The sequence below is a fragment of the Littorina saxatilis genome, linkage group LG7 (genome assembly GCF_037325665.1).
Source record: "Littorina saxatilis isolate snail1 linkage group LG7, US_GU_Lsax_2.0, whole genome shotgun sequence".
Lineage (NCBI taxonomy): Eukaryota > Metazoa > Mollusca > Gastropoda > Littorinimorpha > Littorinidae > Littorina > Littorina saxatilis.
Genome location: NC_090251.1, coordinates 16,483,186 through 16,493,971, shown reverse-complemented (window position 1 = coordinate 16,493,971; position 10,786 = coordinate 16,483,186). Strand labels below are relative to the sequence as shown.

Below are 10,786 nucleotides of genomic sequence, written 5' to 3'. Positions count from 1 at the left end.
TAATAAGAATAAGATCTGCTAATTTTAAGACTACACAGCTGACAATTTATGGAAATCTGTCTTTCCATTTCAGCAAGTGTACTAACATCATCTGCCAGCTAGTCTAAAGCAGAAGCTGACTCCATAGAGATGTAACTAGCGACAGATGAAACCCGACTTAAAAACAAAAAAAGACGGGCTAGTTAGGGGAACGTTTATTTTTGACAAAACAAAACATTCCAATAACTAACCGTTCGTGTTTTTTTAATTTTCTTAGTTTAGCAGAATATCTGTTTTACGATTTTTGACTTCAAAATCCTCAAAGTCTATCATCCTTTCCAGGTTCGATCATGCATGGCAAAATTTGTATCCTGTCCTATAATGGTAGAAATTATAAAGCCTGACCTATTACTCCTGTTTTGGTAGCTTGGTAACAGCTGTTGCTGCTGCTGACACTGATGGTGGTGAGAGCAGTATCATCACCACCATCAACAGCCCCAACACCACTGCTCTAACCTTACCAAATGACCATCGCCATTGGCATCAAAACACACTATGCAGCTATGTACAGAGGAACCTCCTTTTTAAGACCCCGAACTTAAGACCTTCCCCTTTTTAAGACCTGATTTTCATATGGTTTGTTCATAACCTGTGTAAATTAACCCCCATTTTAAAACTCCCTCCTTTTTAAGACGTTGATTTTCTCAGACTTTTGGAGGCCTATAAAGGGGGGTTCAACTGTACAGTTTCACTTTATTCTCGCTCACCTGTGACGTCGGCCGGCTTGCTGTCCGAGCACTGGCTGATGGTGCTGGGGAAAAGAACAACCCACAGTTGAAATGCCACGCACATATATCCGTATGTCTGTATTGCACATTCCTGAAACTCTGCTTGCTTGTTTTTAAACTGTTTATGTAAGAAGATTGATTGTTAAATGAATATGGTGTTAAACATACTGAAAACTAGTTTGTTTGTATTTTTTCAAAGGAATAAACTATCAGTCTACATTCTACATCACACACAAACACACATGCATGCATGCATGCGCAAACGCACACACATAAACACTCACTCCCTCACCCCCACACACATACACATACCAGCTCTCTCACTATATTTGTCTCACACACACACACACACACACACACACAAATAAACACACACATATACACATATGGACTGGGTGGCCGAGTGGTAACGCACTTGCGCTCGGAAGCGAGAGGTTGCGAGTTCGATCCTGGGTCAGGGCGTTAGCAATTTTCTCCCCCCTTTCCTAACCTAGTTAGTCTTTCGGATGAGACGAAAAACCGAGGTCCCTTCGTGAACACTACATTGGGGTGTGCACATTAAAGATCCCACGATTGACAAAAGGGTCTTTCCTGGCAAAATTGTATAGGCATAGATAAAAAAATGTCCACCAAAATACCCCTTGGAATAATAGGCCGTGAAAAGTAGGATATGCGCCGAAATGGCTGCGATCTACTGGTCGATGTGAATGCGTGATGTATTGTGTAAAAAATTCCATCTCACACGGCATAAATAGATCCCTGCGCCTTGAGTCCGAGTCTGGAGATACGCGCGCGATATAAGACTTCATATAATAATAATGCCCCAAGTCCCTCCCTCCCTTCTCTCCTCTCTCCCTCTCTCCCCCTCTCTCTCTCTCTCTCTCTGTCTCTGTCTCTTTCTCTCTCTCTCTCTCTCTCTCTCTCTCTCTCTCTCTCTCTCTCTCTCTCCCCACACACACACACACACACACACACACACACACACACACACACACACACACACACACACACACACACGCATGCCCACACACACACACACACACGCATGCCCACACACACACAGACACACACGTGCACGCCCACACACACACTCACACACACACACAGTAGGAACCACTGCCCCATAACCCCAATTCTCACCGCCTTGGGATATTTTGACGCGAGAGGAAAGTGGATAACTTCTCCAGAATGAAACTTCTGTCCTTAAAGTGAGAAAAGGTGAAGTTCATCTGAAACAACAGAAAAAGAAAAGAAAAATAAGCCATACAATCAATTAATATGCAAAGAATTCATAAGCAGTGTGACCCAGATAAGCGAAGTTTTATATTCAATACATGTACATCTTGGTGTGATCTTCATCTCTGTAGAGTTCTGAATTTGAAAACATTTTGGTTCAGCAACAATGTAGTTGTATGATCTGTCTACCAGGCAACACACTAGACTAAATTCTACCGTTAAATTTACGTTGGAGTTTTAACCCTTATTTCCCCCAGAGCGTCCGGTACTGCCCACTGGAGCTCCAAAATGCAGATCCCTGAAACAGCCGCTATACACAATAATACCCATGACACATATCTGTTTTCATTTCTACTGGCTTCCTGCGATGTTTGAGCATAATAATTTTGAAAAACGTGTAGTAGTAACTTAATTAGCTATGATTTTTTTAATTTTGAAAGTGACTAAGTTACTTTCCATGTCATGGGGGTAATGGGACCAAAATCTCATTTTTCCCTTCCGGATTTTTAGGGTGACCATCTCACTCCATCCCTACCCCTCTCACACTCTTCTGTAGAACCCATGGCTGTAAGGTTTGTTATCCCATTTTCAGATTTGAAAAGTGGTGAACAGCTGACTCCTTTTTAGAATGGACCAGTGAAGGACAAATTAATGCTCTTTCCAATGTTCTGTGATATCTTATCCACGGGCGGAAACAGCTGAAAACCTACTTACAGTCGAACCCACTTAAAACGAACACGCTAGTGACGAATTTTGACTTATAACGTATTAGTTTTAAGTTCCCAACTGAATACCTCTTTCTTCATGCTTAAAAAAAATGCTTAAAACGAATTCTTTATAACGAATTTATGCTTATAACGAGCACTTTTTGGATTCCCAAGCATGCATAATGTTTGTAATTTACTCACGCTTATGACGAAATCTTTAAACTCGTCCCGAGATCGACATACCATGGGAATTTGAGAAGTTTGAATACATGTGTCAGTCTTCCCTTGCGTCGACTGCTTGAACCATTGCTCAACCGATCACTGAATAAAGTTAAACTGATTACACTGTACTCACAAAACAATTTCAAATTTAGAATCAAAGTGATTGATAGCTCAGACACTGAACATGAATGACTGACTGACGTTTATTTCCTTCGCGAATACCAAAAACGAAACATCAATGTGAACGGAAGCCATTGCCAAAAAATATAGATGCCAGAGTGGTTTCCCTTGGACAAGGGAAACCACACTCTCAACGTTTGCGTTCGCCGGTTCGCGATAGTTTATCAGTCAGTCAGTGCTTTCGATTTGGATTTGAACATCATGTTGCAACACACACAAACAAAAAAACTAAATTGGCCAAGGTTTGCTACCCGTCGCCAAGGTAAGTGATTCCGGACAAATGATAGGAACACCGCGAATGTGGACAGTGTCAGTGTGTGCGTGTGTGTGACCAAAAACGTAACAACTGGATGAAACATCTGTGTGCTCACTCTCACTCAAACTCAACAATCATCACTCAACATGAGACACACATGAACATGTAACTGAATATGTCACTTTGTCTAAACGTGAAGCAGCATGAAAGTTGCGAAAGAAACAAATTGAAACACCATAAAATGTACAAGACTTTAAAAAAAAAAAAATAAAAAAAAAATAAAAATCAATCAATTTTCTTAATACGAATTTTGGTTAAGACGAACTTTTTTTCCGATCCCCAGTGATTCGTCTTAAGCGAGTTCGACTGTAACTTAACAATGACCATAAATGAGTCAGCATAAAAGCCACAGGAGAATACATATCATTATCAGTACAAATACAGGTTAACACTGCGAATACAATTTCATATTAAAATAAATTCCACACAATGAACCCTTTTATTCTAGAAAAACAACGCTAACAAAATATTGTTTCATAACTAAAAACTTTTTCCCACTCAGCAGATTGGTGTGTTAGATGGGGTGAGAGTTGGGTGAGACAGAACTAGGTCAGGGCAAATTTTCCAATTAATATCAGTACATATAAATGCGTACCGAGACAAATGAGAAATGTAGATAAACAGCATTATTTTTTGTACACAGCTGTTACAAACACCTATCAATGTCACATGAAGCAAATAAGTGTCCAGAAATGTGCGACAAACGTAAAATATACTTGCACGCATCCGACATCAAAAGTCTCCCTCAGTATCACATAAGCTTCATATTGCAATATAAGAGCATCATATCCATCAGTCATCGTGAATTACTTACTTATCAAACCCCTATATCAAATGGCAGAGGCAGTTATAGCTGCCGTCGCGATATAACCTTCGTGGTTGAAAACGACGTTAAACACCAAATAAAGAAAGTTATAGCTGACATATCTAGGACCACAATCAGATTTATACTGATATTGTAAGTTATAGGCCAGCATTATACCCCCCTTCTGCATGTGAGATATAATGTAATATTTGCCAATAAATAGTTGCGAAGTAAAACGCCGCTATAGCAAAATCTGCCTTCCTCATCTTCGCTAACAAATTGACTTTGCCAAAATATAAGTACAGGCACAAGAATGTTTTTCCATAAAAAAGCTGATATTTTGTGTTAAGTAATGTATTCATTCGTCAGTGAATCTCATGACCTCTGTGTACTTGATTACGATATCAATTAAGACATTAAAGAGCATATAACCAAAATAGTATTTATCATTAAAAAGAACAATATGGCATTAGGTACGTCAAAAGAGTTTCACCAGAAACAAATGGTCAATATGTAATTTTTGTCAAACAGTGAAATTATGTAGTTTAAATACAGGATGGACTGGTTTTATTTGCTGGTGTGGTGTTCGGCATTCTTTTCAAGCTACTTTACACTTCGAACAGCAGTCTTGACGGGCGCTGTGGCGGGGTGGTAAGACGTCGGCCTCTTAATCCGAAGGTCGTGAGTTCAAATCCCGTCCGCGGCCGCCTGGTGGGTTAAGTGTGGAGATTTTTCCGATCTCCCAGGTCAACTTATGTGCAGACCTGCTAGTGGCTTATCCCCCTTCGTGTGCACACGCAAGCACAAGACCAAGTGCGCACGGAAAAGATCCTGTAATCCATGTCAGAGTTCGGTGGGTTATAGAAACACGAAAATACCCACCCTCCGAAAGCGGCGTATGGCTGCCTAAATGGCAGGGTAAAAACGGTCATACACGTAAAAATCCACTCGTGCAAAAACACGAGAGTACGTGGGAGTTTCAGCCCACGAACGCAGAAGAAGAAGAAGGACAGCAGTCCTGAGAACAGCAACACTGTTGTTGACCATGAGACGATAAACCGAGGTCCCTTCGTGTACACTACATTGGGGTATGCACGTTAAAGATCCCACGATTGACAAAAGGGTCTTTCCTGGCAAAATTGTATAGGCGTAGATAAAAATGTCCACCAAAATACCCGTGTGACCTGGAATAATAGGCCGTGAAAGGTGGATGCAGCGCCTATAGGCTGTTGATCTACTCTGAATGCGTGATATATTGTGTAAAAAAATTCCATCTCACACGGCATTAATAGGTAACATGCGCCGTGGGTCGCCTTGTGTGGTGAGATACGTGCGCGATATAAATCCTCGTAAATAAAAAAAATTTAAATAAATAAAGTTAGTGTAAATGGCATGTGTACTTGCGCTGTGACACACTTTATGTGGGGTAATTAGGTGTCAGCATTTATCAAAAATTTAAAGCAGTCCTTAACTAAACCCCACCTTTCCCCTTATGTGAAAAAAGTAAGCAGCTCTGCTGAAATGATGACAAAGTTTTCTGCATTTTAGAATTAAGTTTCTGTATTTAGCTGACAACCACTGTTGCAAAACAACATTCCTGGACTTACCAATGTAAAAATCAGATTGAAATATGAATAACTATCATTTTTCACAATAAACTTCTTTTTTTTTAAATTAAAAAGCAATTTCTCAACAGACATCAAAAAAGAAAAAAGAAAAAAAAAACAATTTCTCTACGTTTAAATAAAGACCGCAAAAGTAAAGCACCTGTGGTAATAAAAATTAGAAGTGCAGAATCCATCACAAATAGATCACATATATCTGCGTTTCAGACACGCACAGTCTGGCTCCACCCACAATTGTCCCATCCAATCAGATTCTTCCTTTCTCCACCATCAAAGTATTGACTGCATGCATGATTTAATCAGTCAGCGGTTATAAAATGTCCAGCTCGGTACATTGGTTCATAGCTACCCATTAGTTTTCACTGGCTGAGTCTCCTCATTTGTAAAAAAACTGTCCAAGATGTTCTTCAAAAGTTTTCTTCTTCTGGCTGGTTTGGCCATGGTGCTGGCTGGTATGTACATCTGCTGAATTGTCTGTGTAATACGCTATATTATTAATTGGAAAAAATATCATCTCTTTGCATAAAGGTAAATTAACACATACTGACATTTCTTGGATGGAAAGTTATTACGTACATGCTTGATGAATTTATGAATTGGGCAGTTGATGAATTTATCAGTGCATTTGTGTTTATAATAGACAATTCATCCAAAGTTGATGAATTGTGTATTATGTAGTACATTGGTGTTTACATCCAAAGGAACTGAAATCACATACCTCTTTGCAGAGGACTTTGCTAACAAAGTAAACTTTTTCCAATAAAAAATAACATGTTATTGTACCATGCTTTGACTGGATTCTACAGCTGATGAACTGTAATGTAAAATACAATTACATGTGGACCTGCCATTGCCACCACCTCTTGATAACGATCAACTGTTCACATAATACAACAATCCCAACCACCTGTCTATCTAGGACCGCTTAATTTTGGTTGATTCTGTAGATGGTGAATATAGACAGGTTCAACTGTAAGTGTCACGCGATGACTGATTGATATGATGCTCTTATAGTGCAATATGAAGCTTATGTGATACTGACGGAGACTTTTGATATCGGATGCAAGCAAGCATTTTTTACGTTTGTCGCACATTTCTGGACACTTATTTGCTTTCATGTGGCATTGATAGGTTCGACTGTAAGTGTCAAAAGAACCCATTATATTCATGCACATTTCTGCATAAGACTAATTTGCTTCATAACTGAAGTGTTTTGGATATAAAATTACATATTATTGTACCACCCTGATTGGTATGTGCATGCAGTGGCAGAATTGTATTAATAATAATAATAATAATAATAAATGAGCATTTATATAGCGCAACATCATAACTTTACAAGTATGCTCTTTGCGCTTGACACATTTAAAATTAAAACACAGTTATACAAGCATTTACATCTACATTCATAGTCAACAACGCTTAATTAAAAGCATACACCATCAAACATACATTACAAAAGATTCTTCCACTAACTAATTAATAAAAACATGAATAAAATAGGTAGTAAAAATGTACTGATTCTAAAAAGAAACCCATCCTGTGTATTTCTGCACAGGACTTAATTTGCGTAACTTCCTGAACTTTTCTGAATAGAAAATTACATGTACCGATAACTGTACCATTTTATTCTATTACTGTTATGTGCAGCCGAATCATTGTATTGTACTGACACGCATATGCTCATCGTCAACAGATGCCCTTCATTTGCATTTGTGCAGAGCGACTTTGCAAACATTAAACCGTACTGTTTGGGGTAGAAAATTACAAGTAACCATCATTCTCATATGTGTATATAAGTTGAAGATTTTTAACATAACGATCACTAAACGAAACACATCATGTGTATTTGCAATTATATATACGAAACCCCGAAATGAGTAAATTTTTACTGTCAGTTCATCAAGAATACATTGCAGCCTGGGTTCTATAGCTATTAATTTTAATCACAATATTGCCAGAGAAGCACAATATGCAACAAATTCACATACACTAAATTTTCCTCAAGCGGCACACACCGTTTAAGCAGTTGCACGTATTAAATAAATGTGCTAGTTTGCTTCCATTATGAAGTTATAAGCAGTTATGTTTGTGTTCAGGCATCAGAGAGCTCTACTTGAAAGATAACACTAACAGAGACATAACCTTTAAAAGGACAAGTAGCCTGACAGTTAACGGGGTCAGGACTCCACTGTTGCAGTACCACGTAGTAGAATTCCTAAATTGGTTTGTGGTAACAGAAACTAGGCGCTATGTTAATAAAGTAACACCCCCCCCCCCCCCCCCCCACCAACACCCCACCCCCCCTAACCTCCACCCCGAATATACAGGGGTGTACAAAAAAATGTTAGACAACAGAAATGGTAATGAATTAATACTTGAGTATTTGCATGACAGTCGGGGCAACCATAACGACTCATGAGAACAATGGCCATAACACCTGCTTCGACACCCTATGGTTTTATTTATTTATTTATTAAAGAGATTTCTATAGCGCATAACTAAAAGCACTATGCGCTTTGGTTTGCAATAGTTTGGTAAACACTCAGTATTTATCACTAGCATTTATCTAGACTCTTTACAAGAGATGAATAAAGAGTTTTTGAGAGCACATTTATAATAATAGCCAAATGTTTAATTCATAAAGACCAGCTGTGTTTTATGGACAATAAAGACCATAAATGAAACCCATTATTATTTTCAAAATAAATTCATCCATGATGCATAAATGTTTTTCCATCACATAATTTAATTCCATCGTTACTGAAACCATTGAAATTATGTTTTGCTAATGGATGATAATAATTATATGTTTAACCTAGTTTTATTGCTCTGCTAATAAGGAGATGTCTATTTCAATGTGGTTTTCTGAAAGGTTAGCTCTGAAAGACACAATGCAAAAGTAAGCAATAATTAATGAATGGTGTGCAACAGTGTTCTGTTTTCTGTTCACTTTTTGTTCACTTTCTCCGCATTCATTTTTGTTTCCATTTTATATTGGTTGCATTTAGCATTTTTCATCTATCAATTTATTTCATTTATATTCTTCTTTAGTGGATATTACAGGTATATGTTTTGTATTTGTTTAAGGACAGGTTGTTAGACAAGGCAATGTGCCTTAAACCTTTATCCTTGTAAAATAAAGTTTGTTTGTTCGTTAAAAAAAAATTAAAATTAAAATTAAAATGAATGGTGTACACAAGTTGACAAAGATAAGTACATGTATGATCTGCACTAAAATAATTCTAAAATCTAATGAATGAAGAATCACACATTTTTCTTTGTATTTTTCACGAAAAAGTATATTTTGGTCTTATATGATGCTTCCAACTCACATTCATTCCCTTTATGTTAACATATTTCAACGGTTCACATATGTTCATCAGTTGTTAGTGTTGTATTTTTAACGGGGAAGAGTATACATGGGGCCATCATCATGCCTCCCAGGCATGTTCCCCATCAAACTCTAAAACTTGTTCCCAAAAATCATTTCAGCGCCGAACAACGAGCCAAATCTTCGACAAAAGCGAGACCCTGTCTGCGACTACGACTTCTATGGGGTCTACCAATGTGTTGAGACGATGCTCCAATGCATGGCCGTTTTCAACAGCCAAATTTACTGTAATTGGTTGATGGAACAAGACCGCAAGTAAACTTCACATGATATACATGCAGGTAAGAATTATAAGCATCCCATTTTCCCAGTGATCTAAACTTGAGTACAGTGGAACCCCTATCTTAAGACCATGTGGGGGTATTCTGTTTCAAGCCTGCTGACAATATGCCAACTGCTACATGTGGCTCTGTCTCACTTTTCGGATTCTTTTTTTCGTTTGTTTTTTGTCTTGTGACCGTGGTTCCATATCAGCGGTATTACTTTCTGATGAAATGAATCGAGATGCACAAAAAGGCTTGGTAACATTTTCATTGCCTGCTTGTCCAAGCGAAGGTTACAGTGGAACCTCATTTTAAGAACCCCTCCCCCATTGAAGATTTCACCCATTCTAAGCCAATTGCTTTCTCAGATCTTCACACTTCCCTAGCTGGAGGTTGAATATTTGTCAGAAAATTTGAACTTTCCAAAAAATGTATTTATCTATATTTTCTAAAATGTGCCAATGTCAAACCTAACTTACACAAAAAATAAAGAATATATGTACCAGTAAATAATACAAGCTCTCCCATGTTTCTGGAAGATGTATGTTAAAATAGTGCGGTCATACTTTTTTAGCCTTATATTTTGATGTTGAAATAATGAGAAAACTGTTTATTTGTGTTCTTGTTTTCAACAGTGGTGATAAAAATGGCGTCCCAGAAAGGGACCACATCAGAGAATCCCCAGACAAGGTCTGAGCCAGTGATGATGTTTCACTTTCTGATTTGTCAAAACAAAAAGATTGGGAATAAAGCCTTTTAAATTGAAATTTACCACTGTGAGTGTGTGTATGTGTGTGTGTGTACAGTGTGTGTGTGTATGTGTGTGTGTGCATCTCTCTCTCTCTCTCTCTCTCTCTCTCTCTCTCTCTCTCTCTCTCTCTCTCTCTCTCTCTCTCTCTCTCTCTCTCTCTCTCTCTCTCTCTCTCTCTCTCTTGCTGCATCAGTCTGTTTGCAACTTGGCCTAGCTTCCCGAAAAGCTTGTTCCTGCAACTCCACACCAATTTACCAATGTGTCTTTAATGCAAAATGCGTGTGCTCTTTTCCAAACTACCCCCCTCCCACACCATCACTTCCCCTCAACCCCCCTCCCGCACCATCACTTCCCCTCAACCCCCCTCCTGCACCATCCCTTCCCCTCAACCCCCCCCCACCCCAGCCACCCCCTCCACCACCTACTTCTCTCTTCCAGGCCCAAGAACTCTAACATTGAGAACATGCCTTGAGAAAGGACAGACAGTTCAGACACTCTTAGTCACAGACATTCAAATACC

At 38.6% G+C, this 10,786-nt stretch overlaps 1 protein-coding gene and 1 long non-coding RNA gene across 2 annotated transcripts in view; one reads left to right on the top strand and one right to left on the bottom strand.

Annotated features, from left to right (window-relative positions):
* Window positions 1–10,786, bottom strand: part of LOC138970804 (TBC1 domain family member 9-like) — a 48,150-nt gene that overhangs the window by 20,227 nt on the left and 17,137 nt on the right. The window contains exons 14-15 of the mRNA XM_070343338.1: window positions 1,908–1,996; window positions 747–790 (exon numbers count right to left, since the gene is read on the bottom strand). Of these exons, the coding sequence (XP_070199439.1) occupies window positions 747–790; window positions 1,908–1,996 (133 nt within the window). The remainder of the gene's footprint in view (window positions 1–746; window positions 791–1,907; window positions 1,997–10,786) is intronic.
* On the top strand, window positions 6,150–10,282 carry LOC138970806 (uncharacterized). The gene is made up of 3 exons (XR_011457073.1): window positions 6,150–6,310; window positions 9,354–9,533; window positions 10,151–10,282. It is a non-coding gene; the product is annotated as an uncharacterized lncRNA (long non-coding RNA).